The sequence below is a fragment of the Bubalus bubalis genome, chromosome 10, assembly GCF_019923935.1.
Source record: "Bubalus bubalis isolate 160015118507 breed Murrah chromosome 10, NDDB_SH_1, whole genome shotgun sequence".
NCBI classification, from domain to species: domain Eukaryota; kingdom Metazoa; phylum Chordata; class Mammalia; order Artiodactyla; family Bovidae; genus Bubalus; species Bubalus bubalis.
In genome coordinates, this window is record NC_059166.1 from 63,696,184 (window position 1) to 63,718,514 (window position 22,331).

At 39.2% G+C, this 22,331-nt stretch overlaps 1 protein-coding gene across 4 annotated transcripts in view; it reads left to right on the forward strand.

Annotated features, from left to right (window-relative positions):
- FIG4 (FIG4 phosphoinositide 5-phosphatase) overlaps window positions 1–22,331 on the forward strand; it is a 169,327-nt gene that overhangs the window by 39,522 nt on the left and 107,474 nt on the right. For 3 of the 4 annotated variants that reach the window (XM_045161971.1, XM_045161968.1, XM_045161969.1), the window contains exons 2-5: window positions 6,560–6,658; window positions 7,927–8,050; window positions 15,305–15,461; window positions 17,151–17,201. In XM_045161971.1, coding sequence (XP_045017906.1) covers window positions 6,560–6,658; window positions 7,927–8,050; window positions 15,305–15,461; window positions 17,151–17,201 — 431 coding nt within the window. The remainder of the gene's footprint in view (window positions 1–6,559; window positions 6,659–7,926; window positions 8,051–15,304; window positions 15,462–17,150; window positions 17,202–22,331) is intronic. The other variant, XM_045161970.1, reaches the window with a different exon arrangement.

Sequence of the window (22,331 nt, forward strand, 5' to 3'; positions counted from 1 at the left end):
AAAACTGGCTTGAAACTCAACATTTAAACAACTAAGAATATGGCATCCAGTCCCATCACTTGATGGCAAATAGAAAGGGAAAAAGTGGAAGCAGTGATGGATTTTATTTTCTTGGGCTCCAAAATCACTGCTGACAATGACTGCAGCCATGAAAATAAAAGACACTTGCTCCTTGGAAGGAAAGCTATGGCAAACTTAGTGTATTGAAAAGCAGAGATATCACTTTGCTGATAAAGGTATGTGTAGTCAAAGCTATGGTTTTTCCAGTAGTCATGTAAGGATGTGAGAGTTGGACCATAAAAAAAAAACTGAGCACTGAAGAATTGATGCTTTCAAATTGTGGTGCTAGAGAGGACTCTTGAGAGTCCCTTGGACTGCAAGATCAGTCTAATCAACCCAAAAGGAAATCAATCCAAAAAGGAAACCTGAATATTCCTTGGAAGGACTGATGCTGAAGTTGAAACTTCAATACTTTGGCCACCTGATGTGATGAGCCAGCTCATTGGAAAAGAGCCTGATGCTGGGAAAGACTGAAGGCAAAAGGAGAAGAGAGAGGCAGAGGATGAGATGGTTAGATAGCATCACCAACTCAACGGACATGAATTTGAGCAAACTCCAGAAGGTGGTGGAGGACAGAGGAGCCTGGCATGCTACAGTCCATGGGGTCGCAGAGTCAGACACAACTTAGTGACTGAACAGCAACAACAATATCTGAAAATGCCCTTATTAGGCCCTCAGGTTTGATTGATAGGCCTAATTGGAGTTAAAAATTGAAATTAATTTTCTCTTAAAAATTTGAAGGCATTGCGTCCCTGTCTTCCACCTTCAGCTTTGCTGTTGAGAATTTCTAGTGTTATGCTATTCTTGATCTTTAGCTTGAAGCCTTTTTTTCCTCCTTGGAAGCGTGTGCTAGCTCCTTTTTAATCTTCAGTTTTCTGAAGTTTTACACTTCTCCCTCCAGAGATAAGAGCTGCAACAAATTTTCATGCCTTTGGGGGTTCTATAGCGCAAATTAGATTGCTTCTTGACTTGCTACTGCTTTCTTTCTTGGGCATACTTTTCAGTTTCAAATGATTATTTTTTTCTTTTTTCTGCAGTCTGCTTCTCTTTTTCTCTTGCCCTTGAGGCTTCTAAGAAAATGACCATAAAAAACTTTATTGTGATTTTAGTGAGGTGTTTGGCGGGGGGAGCAGAGCCCTCCATTCCTCTCTCTTTGCCTGGAAGGCTACCCATTTGCTCGTCACCCAGCTCTGCTGTGGCTTTTTGCCCCCACTCCAAGTGGAGACAAGAACTTGCCCCCAGAAAGACCACTCACAAGCTCTTGTCCTCAAACCCCACCTTCGTGGGCCCTGTCCGCAGCATTTGCTCATCAAGCAAAAGTAATCGGATTGATTACTTCTTTTTTCCCCAGTCTAATACACTAGCAAGGCATGTGCCTAAAATATAGCTTCAATGTATCATTGCCCTTAGGTATCTAGTCGAGTGCCTGGCACACAGGAGGCATTCACTGGTACATGGACAGATGAGTGATGTCAATAGGAAGCCAGGAAAATTGTTAAAATTGTGGACTCTCTTAACATGTTCTGAAAGACAGTCTTTGAAAGTAAAGGCAGGGCGACTGTTCTAGATTAAAAGATATTTTATAAAGGCCTGGTTACAAGTGCTATACAGAATCCTTAATTGGATTCCATGTTTTTTTGTTTTTTGTTTTTTTTTTTAATTTAAAGCTAGCTAGAAAGGATACCGGGCTTCTCACGTGGCGCTAGTCATAAAGAACCCCCCTGCCAGTGCAGGAGACTTAAGAGATGTGGGTTCAATCCCTGGGTCGGGACAATCCCCTGGAGGAGAGCATGGCAACCCACTCCAGTATTCTTGCCTGGAGAATCCCATGGACAGAGGAGCCTGGTGGGCTAAAGTCCATGGGGTCGTAAAGAGCTGGACACAACTGAATGGACTTAGCACATAAAGGATACTATTGGGACATTTGGGGAAACTTGATGGATTATAGGTAATGTTGTATCAATGGTTGTTATGATTATGTGGGAGGATGTCCTTGTATTTAGAAAATACAAGTTGAGGGCTTTCAGAATGATGTGTTATGATACCTGCAACTTGTTTTTCACATGGTTCAAAAGAAAAAAAAAAAAAAAGCTTATCTCCAGAAGGAAGAAGGGAGAAAAAAAAATGCAGCTCAAAGTTAACTATGCATGAATCTAGCTGAGTGAAATGTGGGTTTTCATTTTACTGTTCTGTCTATTTTACTGTAGGTTTGAAAATTTTGAAAATTTTTCTAAATAAAAAATTTAGAAACAATAGTGCAGAAGAATTTAAGGAAAAGATATTTCAGGGCTATTTTTAAGCCCCCAAATGCTGAAATTAATTTTGAAGCATGATGTTAAATATAATAAAGCCTAAGGAGGATATGTGTGTGTGTGTGTGTGTGTATAATCAAACCAAGTAGAATTAAGGCCTTTCTGGAAAAGTTACCTCTTAAAAATTTGGCCCGTCCAGGTTCCATGCAGGATACAGGATGCTTGGGGCTGGTGCACTGGGATGACCCAGAGGGATGGTATGGGGAGGGAGGTGGGAGGGGGGTTCAGGATGGGGAACACCCGTGTGCACCCATGGCGGATTCATGTTTATGTATGGCAAAACCAATACAATATTGTGAAGTAATTAGCCTCTAATTAAAATAAATAAATTTAAATAATTAAACAAAAATTTGGCCTGAAAGCCTGTGACTCGCCCACCAGGGGGCAGTGCAGGAGCGTCATTCTGTGCACTGCTGAGCGCTGTGGGTTTCCCCCACATAACTGTTTCCACAAGAGGTCGCTCTTCTCTGCACAAAACATTTTCAGGATTCTTAGACCACTTCAACGGAGAATGTGGATAGTTACACTGCTTCCCGTTTCTTTCTTCCCATTCCGATCTGCTTCTGAGTTCTGTGGATTTTTGCCTTGGCTCCTCTGCTTCGTGGAGTAAAGACTTCACGGAAGGGTCTGGATAAGAGGGGTGCAGATCCGCTCTCCTCTGTGTGCTTCAAAGGCCAAGAGTGCGTTTGTCTACTCCTACCCCAAGAATTCAGTCTTTTTATTACAAACTGCCAAGTCATGGTCCTACTGCAGTTCATCTTTAGATTTCCTAGGATGTGTTGAAATTCTAGGAATTCTACTCAGCAGTTTTACCTCTCTTAAAGCTGTGATGTGGCTTCTTACTGAGTAATTCGGATATATACAGCTTAGACGGTAAAGAATCCACTTGCAATACAAGAGACACAGGTTCAATTCTTGAGTCGGGAAGATCCCCTGGAGAAGGGAATCGTAACCCACTCCAGTGTTCTTGTCCAGAAAGTCCCATGAGGTGATTGACTTAGAAGGACTGTCTTTCTGTGCAATTAACCAAGAAAGATGTCTTAGTGTAAATGTTGTAGAAAGTTACCCAGCAGATTAAATAGTTAGCCTGTGGTGGGTGATTGTTCTTTCATTTAACATGTACTCAATGCCTGCAGAACCAGATTGCACTTCTGGATTAGAATTAAAAACCACAAGAGTCAGACTCCTAAAGCTGCTTATAATAGGCAAACAGGATAGAGTAGCCCCAGACAAATTGAGCAGGGCGCTCAGAAGAAGTGCTGACTTCAGATACAGCACAAGTGCTCTGGTAGGGGCAGGAGAAGGCAATGGCACCCCACTCCAGTACTCTTGCCTGGAAAATCCCATGAACGGAGGAGCCTGGTGGGCTGCAGTCCATGGGGTCATGAAGAGTCAGACAGGACTGAGCGACTTCACTTTCACTTTTCACTTTCGTGCATTGGAGAAGGAAATGGCAACCCACTCCAGTGTTCTTGCCTGGAGAATCCCAGGGACGGGGGAGCCTGGTAGGCTGCCGTCTATGGGGTCGCACAGAGTCGGACACGACTGAAGCAACTTAGCAGCAGCAGGGGCAGGAGGGAGGGATGTTACTTGCTCTGTCTTGGCTCAAAACATTGAGTCCTGTCTAGAGATCCTCCAAGGCCAAACCCAGCATCAGGACACCACCAGCCTGTCTGGACAGCTTGCTCTGACTTTCCCCAAGTGAGCGAAGTGCCCTTCATGTGTTGTCGTCTGTGCAGTTCAGACCTCAGTAATACACGCTATTCGTGGTAGTTACTCTGCATTCTCTCGTCTCCTGAGGACAGAGGCTGATTACTCATAGGTTGGTGTATTTTCCCCACTCTGGTTCCATTCTGGTCCCGTGCATGCCTTTTTCCCCTCTGGGCGCTCTCTTTTTTTCTCTTTTTTGAAGTCTTTTTCTCAACTACAATGACATAGACTTGCTAATATCTTAAAAAGTAAAGCAAAGAAAAGTAGCCCTCACTGAGTGCCTTTTTCTGTGTTGGACCCTTCACTGTGTTAGGTGTTTCATAAGCATCTTCTCTGTTAATCTTGTTCCTCTAACAAACTTGGAGAGCTTCTTCGCTGTTCAAGTCTTTGCACTCACTGTTTCCTTTCCTGGGAACCTGTTTTTCCTCAAGTGCTCAAGAAGGCGGTTTCCTTTTCTCCTAACAAACAAACGTGTAGTTTATAGGCCGTTCTTCTGTGGCTGAGTTTACTAGGCTGGTGACCCCGCTTTCCTCTCTGTGGTGGGTAGGGTCTTGGGGGAAACTCACTGAGGCCAGCCTGGAGAACTTGGACCTCCTCCCTCTCGCTGGGTCCCTGCCCTTCCAGCTGCTCCTCCAGTGCATCCTGGTCACTGGATGTCTTCTTTTACTTTACTAATTTATTATAATTGCTCTGTGTGCATCCTGGTCACTGGATGTCTTCTTTTACTTTACTAATTTATTATAATTGCTCTGTTTCTTCCTCGTGATAACTGATACTTTCATCTAGATTCTATTTCTCCCTAGAAGACGAGGGATTTAGTATTTTGGTTAGTTTTCCCCTTAAGCATGGGCTAACCCGTCATCTTTTTTTTTTTTTTAATTAACATAATTGTATTTATTTATTTATTTTGGCCACTCTGTGTGGCATGCAGGATCTTAGTTCCCTGACCAGGAATCGAACCTATACCCCTTGCAGTGGAATCACAGTCTTAACCACTGGATAGCCAGGGAAGTCCCTAACCTATCATCTTTTAACATACAGTTTTGTTCTTTATAATTTGAAAGTCTAGATCATACCTTTGTAAACAGATATATACTTAATTTAAAAACTCATCCATTTTTACAGCTTTAGTATTAAAACAATATAACCAAGTTCTCATCTTCTGTTATGGGGCTTCCCAGGTGGTGCAGTGGTAAAGAGTCCACTGGCCAATGTAGGAGACGCAAGAGATGAGAGTTCGATCCCTGGTTCGAGAAGATTCCCTGGAGTAGGAAATGCCAGCCCACTCCAGTATTCTTGCCTGGAGAATCCCCATGGACAGAGGAGTCTGGTGGGCTACAGTCCATGGGGTCACAAAGAGTCAGACACGCCTGAGCACATGTGTATCTTCTGTTATACCTATCTTCTATTATAAAATCTTACCTTAAAAAATCTCCAACCTTCAAGGCTCAATTTAAGTCCTAAGTCCTCTGAGGTTTTCTACACCTTTAGTACCTAACATTAATCTTTCCTGCTCTCAGTACCTATACTTCAGTTTGGCCATTAATCTAAAGAATCTTATTTGTTATTTAATTGCTTTGTCTATCTTTGTCTTATGTGACTGATGAGATGCTTAGATGCCAGTTGATGGTGGCAATGTGTTCTTAATTTTTGCAGTGTTGAAAAAGAGTCACTTTAAAGGACTTTTTTGAAGCAAAATATTTTAAATATATTTTTCCTAATGGAGTTTTACGTATTTTTTTAAACACAGTATAAAAATTATTCATCTGGTTTAGGTTTTCTGAAAAGCATTTTCTTTGACTATAGGATGATTATTTTTCTGTATATTTAGTATTCATTTTATTCTCAGTATTCATTTAAGAAGACTGATGTGTTCAGGTATAATGCTCCAAGGAAGTGTTTCAGAAAAGAAAGAATATTAATTATTTCCTGTGGCTTATCTATAAAAAGCCATTTCGGAAAGTACATTCATTTTTATTTTTTATTGGGACTTTGCAGTTGATTTTTACAGTTGCTATATTAAAGTCATTTTTAGTCTTCTACAGAAAATGTATAAAGGCTTATTTGGTAAAATATCAATATTTTAATAGCTATAATTGTCTAAGCATTCCTAATTATATGTTGAGCTTTCTAATTCTTACCAGAGCTGCTGTTTCCTGGCAAAGTTTAAACATCAGTCCCCAATCAGTTAGGTTAATCTCTGTATAATATAATTAAATTCATCTGACCTGGTTACTGGGTACATTTTAAATATCAGACTGCTAATCATGACACCACGACGAATATTTCAATTTTAAAGTTGACCTTTTAGAATCAGCCTTTCTTTAATCTGCCAGTTGTACTTAACAGAAATATTTCTTTTAAAAAGTAACCTGACTTAATTCATGTATTTAATGAGAAAAAAACCCAAGTTATTATAAAATGTGTATAAGGCAAGCTGTCTTAAAAAAAAAACTGACATTTCTTTTTCTTTATAGAGATACTTCCTAGTTGGGAGCAATCATGCAGAAACGAAATACCGTGTTTTGAAAATTGACAGAACAGAACCAAAAGATTTGGTTATCATTGATGACAGGGTAAGTATCTCGACAACCTGAATACAGACGGAAACCTTTGTACTTCTTGTTTAACGGATATGAAATATCCTTACAGCTTCTAGCGATGTATACTTTTTTTAATCATACGTCTAAAAATGACAGTTTTTCATGGTTGGCTAGAATTTTTAATCTCTAATCTGGTTTCTAAAATTACTGAAGTCAGAAAGTTTGCCAGAATTACACTTTGCCCTTCATTTTGATTTTTTACGAAGCAAACTCTTTGGATAAGATAATGAATGTATTTTCTTAAAGGGGTGCCATTTTAAGGATCTGATATAACTCTCAATATTGCAGCCACCGGAGAGATTATTTATTCTTCTTCTTTAATATGAAGCTCCTTGAAGTCAAAAAGGACTTCTCTACTGCAGACTTGTTATTATACTGCTAAAAGTGATTGGTAGGGTCACTTCTGATGACTTGCTAGAAATGTTAAGCTATTCTTATCCACGTGTCATATTATTCAGAGTTGGGACTTAATTCAGGTGGCACAAAAATATGAGGCTTTTAGTCAAAAGAGAAATATAGTAAGGTGGAATTGAACAGTTAATTTTAACTCTCAGGTGAGAGCAGCTAACACTTTGTGTTGAAGTTCCTGTCTGAAAATTTCTGAATCTGTGTGGATTCCTGGTTTTTCAAAGGTATCAATAGCCGTAGTTTGGAACTCATTTTCACTAAGCTGTTTGGAAAACTAATTTCTATGTTATAATAATTTTGGATATATTGTATTTTGTGACTTCGCATACTCTTGGGTATCATGGTCCTCCTTCGCCCACACACATACCATCTGGCAGTATTTATTAATACGATGTAATGATACTTGGCTTTACTTGTGGGTAGGAGTGGCTGATTGGGGCTCTCTTTGAGAATCTAAGAAAAGCTATGGGCCTTCTCACAAAAATACACATATGCACATATAACCAAAACTTTGCATACAATATTAAGGAGTTTATAGATTTCTTGAAACTTGTCTGTGGATTCCTCATACCTCTGAATCTCTGATCCAGAAGATAAGGTTTTGGTATACCTTTTAAGTACAGCAATGTGTGATCCAGTAACCACCCTTAATTAACTGTTAATGTTAAAAAATTTGTTGGCTTTTTAAATTGTAGCTTAGTCCTGCACTTTTATATACTTCTTTGTGAAATAGCTAATGATGTAAAGCTGTAGGAAACTTAATTTTCAGAGGTAAATAAATAATGAATCTAAAAATCAAGCACCACCTTACAGATTAATTTGCTTATTTCTAGCATGTGTATACTCAACAAGAAGTGCGAGAACTTCTTGGGCGCTTGGACCTAGGAAACAGGACAAAGATGGGACAGAAAGGCTCCTCGGGGTTATTTCGAGCTGTTTCAGCTTTTGGTGTCGTAGGTAAGAAAGATGCCTCCCTCTTTCAACCTCTTTTTTTTTTTTTTTCCCCTATATAGACTACTTGATAGTTTGCAAGGCTCATATTTATATAGGTTTGTAAATGTGACCCACCTTCTGTGTCTTTGGTTATTTAAAACGGAATCATCTATCAACCAGGTATCAAACAGCCTTTATATAATATCTGCTATATGCCCAGGACTGTGCTCAGTTTTGTATAGGATATGAACAAGTGTAGTGATGGTTTGGACCTCTAAGGAGTCTGGCTTGTCAAGAAATGAAAAAGTGAAAATTGGCTTGGACTTGTAAACATCAGCTGGAAAAACAGATACAGGTAAAACCAGCTTTTAAATTAGAGGAGTTTCTCTCAAGGACACGCTGCAGTGTAAAGTGTCACGAGCCCCTTCTCTGAGCGACAACTGCTTTCTTACTCTCAGAGAAACTTTGGTCTCTAAAATCACGGAGAGTCGGAAACTTTGCTCTTTAAAATTGTGTCAGTGAGAGGAAACATCCCCCTGTCGCCTGGATGATCTAAGTCATTTTGACGCAGAGAGGCAGCCTCGGTTGACAAGGCGAGCGCGGAGCTTCAGATAAGGGCTTTCTGGACGCAGCCGACTGTAGCTCTGTACACTTTATTGCTTTCAAGGAAATGAGACCCCGAGTCCGCTTCACAGTCCAGACCTGATGTTTATCTCTTTACATTCAGTCTTCCTCTGGTTTGAGCCTCTTCATTTAAATTTTACCTAATCTCTTTCCCAAATCCTATAATAACGCCTTTACTTATTCATGAACAAGCATAGAAATGGCCTTGGCCTTTAAAGGAGTCCAGCTTGTGGGGTGTTTGGGAAATGCCCCGCAGTTCTTCTGGTGCGTTGTACCTCGTGACAGTGGGTCAGAAAACCTATCTTTGCTCCTGGACTTGTCCCAGGGAGTCTTAGGATGATTGGATTGGACGGGGGTGGGGTGGGGGTGGGGGGGCTGGGGGGACAAAACCCAGTGCCCAGGAAACAACTCCAGGACTGGAATTTGGATCCCAGTTGTGTAGTTGATAGTAAATGCTGGAGATTGCATAAGAGGTAGACTTCTTGGACCTGGAGTGGCCAAGAAAGATTTCCTGGAGAAGACAAGACTCAGGCTGGACCCTGGAGGAGAAGCAAGCTTTGGATGGATGTGGGGAAGGGAGGGGAGAGCTCCAGGAGGGGTCACGGCAGAAGCACCGACATGAAGATGCCCATGGGTCCTGGAATGCTGGCAAGAGGTTGGTGAGACCAGATCACTGGGGCCTTGGCAGCCAGGCAGAGGGCAGTTGTGTTTCAGCTTCCCTGTTGGCATGGCCGTATTTCAAGTCTTTCCCCACCTCCCCCCGCCAACACAAAATTATCTTTCTGCTTTTTAAACCCGCTGAACTGTCTATAATATTTACTGAGTGGTGTCTGTAGCTGTTAACCAAACTAATATGGACTGACCTGTGCTATATAGTTTCACAGTCTTAGGTTCATTTTTCTGATTAGCACTTTCTATTTGGTGAATGTGTACTTGTTGAGACTTTGATTATGCATATTCTGCCGTGTTTGAAGTTTCTTTTTCTCGATGTGCTCTCATAGCCCTTCATGTGGAATCCCTTTAGGTCCATTTTGTGTCTTAGGCGGCTGGCTGCCAGGGGAGGTCGAGAGTGGTCGGTATGGTTAGTTTCTTCTGCATAGAACTGGCACCTTCTGCGTACCTTCTGCTTAGTCTTGACAAATCCCTTGAGGTTTCATGTTTAATGGATGAGTGTTTAACGGATAACGTTTAATGGATAATGTGCATGTTAGTGTATGTCAGGTGAGTTCATGTGTTTCAATTCCATATATTCCATACATGTTAAATTCCACTTTAAGTGTTACTTAACTCTTAATCAAAGAAAAAAATCTAGAAATAAAGTGTCTTAAATACATTAGGCTTAATCAGATACTTAATAGGTTAAACTCATTTCTTTAAATACTAATACTTTCTTACAACTTTTGAAAAATGTAAATTTCCTAAGGTATATGTAATATTGAATGCCTAATTAGTCAGAGTTAAATATTCAAAATTGAACCTTCCTTGCTAATTAAGTATAATGAGTTGAAGATCAGTTGTGGGTGTGTGTGCTAAATTACTTCAGTCGCGTCTAACTCTTTGCGACCCTGTGCGCTGTAGCCTGTCAGCCTCCTCCGTCCATGGGATTCTCCAGGCAAGAATACTGGAGTGGGTTGCCATGCCCTCCTCCAGGGGATCTTCCTCACCCAGGGATTGAAGCCGGGTCTCTTATGTCTCCTGCATTGGCAGGTGGGTTCTTTACCACTAGCACCACCTGGGAAGCCCATTGAACTATATTTTAAAATAGCTGCCCTTGGGTGTTTTGGAGTTGTATTGGGCAGTTTGCTTTTTACATTAAGTGGCCTCTAGATGCTTTCCTCGGAGAAGGCAATGGCACCCCACTGCAGTACTCTTGCCTGGAAAACCCCATGGATGGAGGAGCCTGGTAGGCTGCAGTCCACAGGGTCGCTAAGTCGGACACAACTGAGCAACTTCACTTTCACTTTCACGCATTGGAGAAGGAAATGGCAACCCACTCCAGTGTTCTTGCCTGGAGAATCCCAGGGACGGGGGAGCCTGGTGGGCTGCCATCTATGGGGTCGCACAGAGTCGGACACGACTCAAGTGACTTAGCAGCAGCAGATGCTTTCCTGGGCTTCACAGGTGGCACTGGTGGTAAAGAACCCGCCTGCCAATGTAGGGGATGTAGGAGACGTGGGTTCGATCCCTGGGTCAGGAAGATCGCTTGGAGAAGGGCATGGCAACCCACTCCAGTATTCGTGCCTGGAGAATCCCATGGACTGAAGAGCCTGATGGGCTACAGCCCATAGGTCGCAAAGAGCTGGACACGACTGAAGTGACTTAGCATGCATGCACGCATGCAGATGGTGTACTGTGTTACTTTAATGGTACTTTGATCATTCTTCACTGTTCTGGGCATATTTGCTTTTAGCAATATTCCTTGCCTCATTTTAAATTTATTGATAACTAAGCTTGTGAAACCATAGCTTTATTTTAATCCACAGATAACCAAGTTTATAGCCAAATAAATACTCATTTTATACACAGCTATTAATAAACTTTGGATGAGGGCTGAAGATATTGCCATGTTTCTCTTAGGTGGCATTCTTAGATATTGTGGTACATTTCTATCACAATTTGAGGCCCTTTTGAGACTGTCCTTGGATGATGAAGTCACAATAAGGTTGACTTGCCAGTAAAGTGACACAGTAATGTGCCAAGTAAGCATTTATTACTTTTGTGGAAATGCACTTTATTTGTTCTAATTCAACCATGCTTAAAATCTTTGAAGAGTAAATAAGGACATAATAAAAGGCTATGATTTGTCTAGTATTGGCTAGACAAATGAGGGCTACTGAAATAGCAAAACGCAAAATAAGGGCAACTGAAATAGCAAAACACAAAATATTTAACCTTGGAAATATATGTAGTCTGATTGTCAGAATAAGACGTGTGGAAGGACTTGAATGGTTGTCTTCTGTTCTGCGGCCGAAGTATTTTCTCTCTCAATTTTTTCAGCATGCCCAATTTGTGAGTAGTATTTTTGCTGGACTGTTTTGAACTGTTACCATGGTTAATTTAATTCACAGTCTATAAGAATCTAAAGCTATGCTTCTCAACTGTCTACAGTAAAGGACCAGTCTTTTTTCCAGCAATGTGTCAAGACCAACACAAGAGCCTACTGGGCATAACTTGTCATCAGCCTGGACCACATGTGACTCACCACATAAGTTCATAATATCCAAACTAGTCTTGTCTGTTCCAGGCAGGCTCGTTGATGATGAACTCTGATGTTCCTGAGCCCTCCCTTTCAGGTCGTTTGCGTTTCTTTTCATGGACTGCTCCTGAAAGCTCATGGACCGTCTCTGGTCCCTAGACATGGATTGAGCCTGCCCTGTAGCTGTGGTGCCCATTTGTGACTTGTTCCCTTGTGGCTTGACAGCCAGGAGGTTTGGGAGACTACCAGATAGGTGAGCATCGCTCACCCAGTTTTGTTTTTTTGTTTTTAAGCTCCTTCCTGTGACACACTACAGAAGGCAAATCTGCAGAGTCAGAAAATCCATCAGTGGGCGCCAGGTGCTGGGGTGGGAAGGGTGGATGGACATCGGAGGAGCCTGAGGCGGTGTTTTTGGAGTGATGGGAATATTATGTTGACCTCAGCAGTGGTTCCAAGACTGTGTGAAAGTGAAAAGCGTTAGTCACTCGCACCCAGTTTGTGATGTGGTCCTGGGACGTTTGGGTGGAGGCCTGTAGTCCTTACTACTCTTGGTACTCTGACCATCCAGCTCCTTTTGGTATATGTCCTTTTTCTGCCTGTGTCACCAGTGAGAGGATACGCTTGTAACCTGCTAGTAGGCTGAAGGGGAGTGATAGAGTAAGTGTCTTCATAGTAGACTACGTGATGGACTCGGTTGCTCTTTAAAGCAGGACCCTTAGAAACAGATTGCAGAGTCAAGAGAAGGGAAAAACAGCAATGGCACGTGGGCCTCGACTCGTGAGGGGATGATAGACTTGGTGTTAGAGTGCCACTTCAGTCCCTTGTGGTTTTTGATACGTCTCTGTCAGAGTGCAGAGAGGCTCTGAAGATAGTGACCAGCTGACAAGGTGACCCAACAGGATACTGCCCTCTTCCCTGTTGGTGAGCTTGTGGGATCCTCTCCAGCCCCCAGAACGCCACAGCACTCCATCCTCTCATCTGCCCCTTTTTATTTACTTTGCTTGGTGTCCATCACAAACGACACAGCCAGCCTTCTCTACTTGGAGAAAAAGAAGTCACTTTTGCATTATGACCGTCGTCTAGGCTTCTGGGAAGAACTTGGGAAAATGGGTCTGGGATCAGAAGTGCATAGAATGAAGATGAAAAAACTTGTCCTGGTTTTTCATGTGTTAAAATGATGATGAGGCTGACTTTTGATAGAGGTCTGTGCCAGACTGAAGGCTTTTAACTGTTGGCTGTATTTGATGGGAACCTTTGAAAAAAAGAGTGACATTTCCAATCAGTAGTAAAAAGAAAATAATCTCATAATATGCAAAAAGCACTTATGCTGGTAGAGAGTGTTCTTTTGTACAGTATATTTATTAAAAATATAAAGGGGTATGTAGGATGAAATAGTCTAGAATTGAAAACATAAAATTAAAATTCAATTGGAATGCAGGTTGGGGGAAATTATCACAGAGAAGTTTTTTCCTTATATAAAAAAATACGTAACAAGAACAAAAGGAAAACTGATTTGTCTTGGAAATATTTATTACTTAAACTCAATTAGATTCCCTTTTTGGGTTTTTATGCTGCTTCCAGGACCCTTGATTTTGTAGGTTTTGGCCTTCAAGGATAACTGCTTCCTAACTTGCTTTTAATGAGATTGACATTAAGCTTTATTTCCTATTTTATGTCCTTTAGCTTTAGTCAGAGAATTTTGGACTAGTCTACAAGTGAAAGTAGCCAAACATGACATGAAACTCAGTCATGTTTGACTCTTTGTGACCCTATGGACTGTAGCCCACCAGGCTCTTATGTCTGTGGAATTCTCCATAATACTGGGGAGTGCGTTGCCATTTCCCTCTAGTGGGGAGGAGCACGAATGAACATTAAAAAAAAAATGTGCTTTGTGGCTCGCCAAAATATTTTAATAGCAGTAACGTGGTTCATTCGGAGAAGGCAATGGCACCCCACTCCAGTACTCTTGCCTGGAAAATCCCATGGATGGAGGAGCCTGGTAGGCTGCAGTCCATGGGGTCGCTAGGAGTCGGACACAACTGAGCGACTTCACTTTCACATTTCACTTTCATGCATTGGAGAAGGAAATGGCAACCCACTCCAGTGTTCTCGCCTGGAGAATCCCAGGGACGGGGGAGCCTGGTGGGCTTCTGTCTATGGGGTCACACAGAGTCGGACATGACTGAAGCGGCTTAGCGGCAGCAGCAGCAGCAACATGGTTCATTAAAATCCTTATGGTATCTTTCTCTTAAGTATTTTGGCTCGTTTACATTAATACGTTCAATTACTAATCTCAACTAAGAATAACACGGCACAGACTATGGGTATCTGCCAATTCTAGAGCAAAAATTTGTAGCCCCAAGATTCTAGCTCAGACTTTATAGAGTGCAACACTCAGGGAGAGAGAGACAGAGAGGGCAAGTGAAAGTGGGACACCCACACGTGCACACAGGAAAGTTAGTTTTGAAAAAACATTAGGCTGTATGTGTTAGAGCCTTGGCTGAGTTTTTCTTTCAGTGCTTTGAATAAGTTGCCCCACAGCCTTCTGGCCTCTGTTGTTTCTGGCAGGAAGTCAGCTGTGTATGACCGTATCTGACTCCTGCAGTGAGTGAGCTGGGGTGACGGGATCCGGTATTTGTACTGGGGTAGAGCCTCACTCTACAAGTAGGAGCCGGTAGAAGAAAGGAGCCCCGGTGTCAGGTGTGCTTGCCTGGAATAAAGAATTTGCAGCACAGAACTGGAGGGGATGAGAAACGCGGGTGGCCTGCACCTCCTGAGCAAAAACCAGGGCCCTAGACTGAGAGCTGGGGAGGGAAGAGCGGGTACTGTCTTTCTGGAGACACCTGCTGGGAGTAGACACCGTCACTCTGAATTGGGAGAAGGGTGTAGGGAGGGAAGCAAGCTATGGTTCGGATGCCACAGACTGGCTGGTCTTTCCAAGATTTAGTAGATTTTTTTGAATAAATGTTTCTCCATTTGCTGTATGCCATTAGGAGAATTTCCAGAAACTCTCAGTGTTTTGTTTTTATAATTTTCACCAGTCACTGGGGAGAGGGTCTGCTGAGCTCCTCACATAGCCGGTTCAGAAGTGTGCCCCTCTCCCTCCCCCCAACCACCGAGACAATTCATTTTAACTCCCAAAGCAAAAGTTCTGGGAGCCAGAACATTTTTAACCAAGAAGGTATGGTAACTAGTGTGTGGTTGGGAATTTAGTGTTACTGAACCTTAACACGTACGGTCTTCTTATAATCAAATTGTTCAGAGTAGTATTTTTAAGTGAGATAAATATTTCTAGAGAATAATTCTAAAACAGCTGAAAATTTGTATGGCTGTAAATCAGAGAAATAATAAAGCAGGAAATATGTCAAAGTCTTTTTACCTTTTAAATATGTATCTGAAAGCTTTGCCAAGTTTAGGAGATGTATTTATCTTTCTGTTTTGTTGTTGTTGTTGTGTAGGTTTCGTCAGGTTTTTAGAAGGCTATTATATTGTGTTAATAACCAAAAGGAGGAAGATGGCAGATATTGGCGGTCATGCAGTATATAAGATTGAAGATACAAATATGATCTATATACCCAATGATTCTGTACGGATTAGTCATCCTGATGAAGCTAGGTATGTACTGGCGGTAACTGCTGTTTTTGTATCTGTAGACCAATTGAAAAGCAAAATATAGTTGATAGATTATAAATGTTAAAATGTAAATACAGGCTCAGAATGCTACAGCTTTTGTTCAGGCGCTATTGAAGACCCTGCATTATGATAATTGATTTGGGCAAGAATCAATAATGGCTGCTAAAACCATTAGGTGAGAGGTTATTGTTGACGTACTGTACTTCATCAATATCTCAACATACTGTACTTCATGAATATTTTTATTATTTACAAAGAGAAAAAAATGATAAACATACTTAACCAAATGATCAAACTTGGCATCACCAATAATGAGACAAAACTGACATTATTTGCCTCTTAATATGAAGCCGTGGGAAAGACACCAATAGCCTGTGTAGTTTTCTTACTAAAAATATTTAAATTGAATCTAAGCATGATAAAAATATTTAAATTGGATCTAAGCATGAGGAAAATAATCAGACAAATCCATATGTGGGACTTTCTGTAAGACAACTGGCCCAGACCCTTCAGGAATGTCAGTGCCGTGAAATACAGGAAGAGCCAGAGAGTCAGACTTTAGAATAAACATGACAGAGTGCAGCACTTGAATTTCTGTTGGATCCTGGGTTAAAATATGTGCACAATGTGTATACACACAGGCACAGAGCTGTAAAGGACCTTACTGGAATGGTTTTATATGAACTATATAGTAGGGAGTATTGGGTCAGTGTTAAATTTTGAGTGTATAGTGACATTGTGGTTATTTAGGAGATTGTCCTTGTTCATAATAGATACATAATATTAAGATATATAATATTTAGGACTGTCATCATGTCTGCTTCTTACTGTAAATGATTTAGAAAAATAAAATGTACTTGTGTATTTAAAGAGAGAGAATGTATGTATGTATAAGGAGAAATATTTAACAGTGAATTCAGGTGAAGGACATACTGCTATTCATTATACTATTTCCCCCCACCCCCAATTTTTCTATGCATTTGAAAGCTTCAAAAAGTTTTTTGGGGAAGTTATTGGAACCTTGGGCATATGGGGAAAGACTGTTAATAAATAATAAATTGATAGAGAAAATGCTAGAATTGGTTTGATATTATAAAGACTCAAAATGGAACAAAGTTAGGCATGTTTATGAGTTTTAGGGAAGATAGCAGCTTGGGTTTTAGTTACACGTTGTACCTTTATAGTGTTGTTCTAGAACATGAACCAGAATTTAAAGCTGAGGTGGTTTTCTTGCTTAAAACCTTCTTAGATCATGGTTTTCTGGAACTTTGTGACACTATCTTTGATGTTTGGAAGTGGGGTAAAAAAATAATTTTGTTTCGGACAAGAGTAAGAGTTTACTAGATAAAGTTGAATTTTGTCTTATACTAACTGAAAAAAATTATATCTCATGTAGTTTACTGTCATTTTTTCCCAGTTTTATTGAGATAAAATTGACATATACCACTGTGCAAGTTTAAGGTTTCAGCATAATGATTTGGCTTATGTATATTGTGAAATGATGACCACAGCAGGTGCCGTTAGCATCCACTGCCTCATAAAGACACAATAAAAAGAACATTTTATCCTGTGATGAGAACTTTTAGGATCTACTCTCTTAGCTTTCATATATATCATAGCAGCGGTAACTGTAGTCATCATAGTGTTAACTATAGTAATCATTTTTTTAAGGTATCTACGAATATTCCAAAATGTGGACCTATCCAGCAATTTTTACTTTAGGTAAGTTTGAGCTTAGTTTTACTCCTGTCAGTCTCTTAAATGTTTATATTATTTCCTACAGGGTAAAAAGAGAATCAGAGGACACAGTAGTACTTTGATTATTCTTTTTTAAAAGAATAGCCAAATCTTTTCATCTGAAATAATATAAATACAAGGATTCCTCCTTTAAAAAATCTAATTTTTGAAATTTTGAATGGATAAATTAAATGGTAATTATTCTTACTATGAAAAATAATCTTTTCATTGTGATTTTAAAGAAATACTTTTTATTTTTTTGAGTTTGAAGATATTTATACTTCTGAAGTTTTCAATATTATCATCTCTGAAATAGGAAAATTTAAAATTCCTGCATCCTTTATTCAAATGAGAGTGGCAATAATAATTTAAAATTATACACTGATCTTTTATTTTTTACAGAAGAGCAAATTAAAGATTGAAGAAATTAAATTACTTAACTCCTGTAGGACTGGCAAGAAGCACTCTATTAAAAATAATTATTGCCAGTTCTCAAATATACATTTTCATCTAGCACACCAAGTAGAAAATGTCAAAAGGTACTAAATCTAGAGATTAACACATAAACACACAGTTGTTGAATTAAGGGCCAAACTATAAAACATTAACAAAACAAATATTGAAAATCATGTCCATTTCTGCAAATTTTTAAAAATTTTTATTGGAGTCTAGTTGATCTACAATATTGTGTTGGTTTCTGCTGTAGAGCAGCGTGAGTCAGCTGTATGGGGGAGGGGTATATGTATCTACTCTTTTTTTTTAAGATTCTTTTCCCATATAGGCCATTACAGAGAATTGGTCACAGATATAGAAAACAAACTTAATGTTGCTAAGGTTAAGTGAGGAGAGGAGTAAATTGGGAGATTGGAATTGACATACACACACTACTATATGTAAAATAGACAACTAATAAGGACTTACTGTATAACACAGGGATCTCTACTCAATACACTGCAATGGCTTATTTTGTGATTTTGAATTACAAAAATTAAATCTGCATTGTCTATATACAGGGAGGTGGGAGGGGGATTCAGGGTTGGGGGGACACATGTATACCTGTGGTTGATTCATGTCAATGTATGGCAAGAAGCATCGCAATATTGTAAAGTAATTATCCTCCAATTAAAATAAATAAAATTTTAAAAAGTTTGTATATACAGTTGTAACCGTTTCACAGTTTTCAGTTAACAGTCTAGTAAAAATTAGGTAAAAATAAACTCAAAATAGGGAGAGCTTTTGCTGTACCAACATATTGTTGTTGGCATTGTAAATTAACAATTTTCCTGGGGAGGAATGTAGCATCAAGTATGTATGAAAATATATCTGAAGAAAATAAATCAGGAGGGAAAATATTAGTCCCTGTTTGTAAAGGCACCAGCTTTACAGACAGCGTCTCTATCGTGGCCCAAACAAGCAAACCAACCAATGCAGGGACAACCCAAATATGGTGAATTGAAAAATAAGCAATAAATTATAGCAGAGCATCCTGGGAGAGTGTTATACCATCACTGAAGTGACCAATATGTAGGCGAGGCATATAGCAAGTTATTGTGCTGCATGGAAAATTCTGTCACTTACAATGTCCAAGGTAAAATGTAGAACACAAAATCACAATCAGTGGACTTGGGTCATAGGACTAAGAGGACCCAGAGTGTTGTAGCTGTTGGCATTATGTACCGTTAGGGTGCTTTGCATTATTTTAAATTTATTTTTAAACTCTTAATATAGTTAACCATTTATTTATTTATTTATGAAATAAAAACATGTGTACTATGTAGAGTGGATTATGTCTTCATGATGTGAAACTGAAGAAAGTTAATTAATTTAGCAATTGTATTGTGAAGGGCTTCTAAAGAATAATTTTCACTTCCACGAATGTTTATTGAAAGTATATTTCCATTGTATTTGTCTCCATCATTTGCTTTTCAGCCATTATTGCTTAATTGTTTATAGTCTCTGAGGTACTGCTGAAGCTCAGTGGAGCTCAGCTGTTAGAAGTGATTTCTCCTTCACGGTTTTCAAGTTCATCTGCATTCTCATACTGAGTTCTTATCAAGTTATCCCATAAGTAAAAAATATGAGGTTAAAGACTTTAAAAAAGGTTATATTACATTAAGATTCAGCTAGGATAAATCAGTTATTTTAAATAGGAAAAGCCCAGTTTCTCACCCTGCCCCCAGCTTTATTGAGATATTACTGACATCTGTAAGTTAAAGTCTTACAATGTGATGACTTGATACATGGACGTATTGCAGAATGATTACCACAGTGTTAGTTAACACCTTCATCCCATCACACAGTTGTGATTTTGTGTGTGTGTACTGATAACACTTGATTTACTCCCTTAACACATTTCAAGCATATAATTCAGTATTGTTAATTACAGTTACCATGCTATACGTTAGATAACCAGATCTTATTTATCTTATGGCTAAGAGTTTGTACTCTTTGACCGATAGTTCTCCATTTCCCCCAGCCACTGGCAACTACCATTTTTTTTTAATATACCCTACATTTAATTTATCTGTTCCTTTGTTAATTTATTAATCTGTTCATTTGTGGTTGTTGCCACATCTGGGTATTTTGATTAATTCTGCAGTGAGCATGGGGGTGCAGATAGCTCTTTGAGATGGTGATCTTTTTTCTTTTGGATATATAACCAGAAATGGGATTTCTGGATCAAATGGTAGTTCTGTTTTTAATTTTTTAGGAACTGCTATTTTATTTTTCATGCTGCACCATGAAAATGGCTGCACCAATTTATGTTCCCACCAGCAGTGCAAAGAGTTCTCTTTTCTCTACATCCTTGTCAACCCTGCCGTTTCTTGTTTTAATAATAGCCATTCTAATAGGTATGAAGTGCTATCTCATTGTTGTCTTGATTTGCATTTCCCAATGTGATGGTGAGCATCTTTTCATGCATTTACTGGCCATTTGTATGTCTTCTTTGGGGAAATGTCTATTCAAGTCGTTTGCCCATTTTAAAATTGGATCATTTGTTTGTTGTTGAGTTGTATGAGTTCCTTATGTATCTTGGCTGTCAACCCATTAACAGTTAGATGGTTTGCGAATATTTCCTCCCATTCAAAAAGTTGCCTTTTTATTTTGCTCACTCACTCTTTCTCTGTGCAAAGCTTTTTATTTTGATGTTTCATTTGTTTGTTTTTGCTTTTGTTGCTTGCACTTTTGGTGTCATGTCCAAAAATAATATTTGTGAAGACCAATGTCAAGGAGTTTTCCCTGTGTTTTCCTTTATTAGTTTATAGTTTCAGGTCTTACATGTAAGTCTTTAATCCATTTTGAGTGAATTTTTGTGAGTGGTGTAAGACAGGGGTCCGGTTTCATTCTTCTGCAGGTGGTTGTCCAGTTTTCCTAACACATTTAGCGAAGAGACTATCCTTTCTCCATTTGTCTTTTGGAAAAGGGGTTGTCAGTTGCTCAGTCATGTCCAACTCTTTGAGACCCCATGGACTATAGCCCGCCAGGCTACACTGTTCATGGAATTCTCCAGGCAAGAATACTGGAACAGGTGGCCATTCCCTTCTCCAGGGGATCTTTCCAACCCAGGGATCAAACCTGGGTCTCCTGCATTGAATTGCAGGTAGATTCTTTACTGTCTGAGCCACCAGGGAAGCCCATCCTTCCTCCATTCGTCTTTTTGGCTCCCTGGTCAAATATTAGTTGACTGTATCTGAGTGGTTTTATTTCAGGGCTCTCAATTCTGTTCCATTGGTCTAGGTGTCTTTTTTATCTTGGTAACATGCTGTTTTGATGCTGTAACTTTGTAATGAAGTTTGAAATCAGGAAGTTTGATGCCTCCAGCTTTGTTCTTCTTTCTTAAGAGTGCTTTGACTATTAGGAATCTTCTGTGGTTCCATACAAATTTTAGAATTGTTTTTTTCTATTCCTGTGGAAAATGTAACTGGAATTTTGATACAGATTGTATTGAATCTGTAGATGGCTTTGGGTAGTATGGTTATTTACACAGTATTAATTCTTCTGTTTCATGAACACTGGGTTTCTCTTGTGGCTCAGTTAGTAAAGAATCTGTCTGCAATGTGGGAGATCTCGGTTCTATCCCTGGATTGGGAAGATCCCCTGGAGAAGGGAAAGGCTACCCACTCTTGTATTCTGGCCTGGAGAATTCCATGGACTGTATAGTCCATGGGGTCACAAAGAGTTGGACATGACTGAGTGACTCTCACTCACTCCGTGAACACTGGATATCTTTCCATTTATTTGTGTCTTATTCGTTTATTTTATTCATGTCTTATAATTTTCAGTATACAGATCTTTTACCTCTTTGGTTAAATTTATTCCGAAGGTTTTTTATGCTCTTGTATATGGGATTGAGAAACCAGCTTCTTAATACAGTTTTTATCTCTCTGAGATCAGACGCTAATAAAATTAATGGCTCTATCAAGCAAATGTGGTACATTTAAAGTTAACAGATTAAATAAAAATCAATTTCAAATTATATTAATAAACTAAAGAAGAAATAATAATGTGTGAGAATCTCTGAAGTTGTAACCATTTTAAAGTATGACTATAATACTTTCAAATTTGTATAACTTAAGAAATTCTAGATACTGTCTGAAATTCTGTGCTAAAAATATATAGCTTAAGATACTTACAAAAGTTGATTTTGTGCAAATTTTATTTGCACAGACTTATAATTTTTTTAATGACATGCTTCTCAAACATGTTTCACTCTGGTGGCTTGTGTTATTCACTTATTCTTATTTTATTACTAAATAAATTATGGTGCCACCTTTAATAATTAATATAATTATTTTCATTCAGGTAAACTAGAGTACAGACCTTGTATAATACTATTAGAGTGGATATTATAGCATTTTTAATAGTCCATTCAGATACATATAAAAGTGTGACTTTGTTATACAAGACTATGAAGTTAGATTAATTTCAGTGTGAAGCACAAAGTGCATATGCAAATCAGTGAATGTAGGTTACTAACATTTTATTGTGTATTTCTAGTTATGCAAATGCCTAAGTCGTGTAATGATTTTTAAATTTCCAATTATATTCATGATTTACTATGTTTAAGGTGCTTATTTGAACAACATTGCTTCTGTTGTTGGTGCTAACTAATTC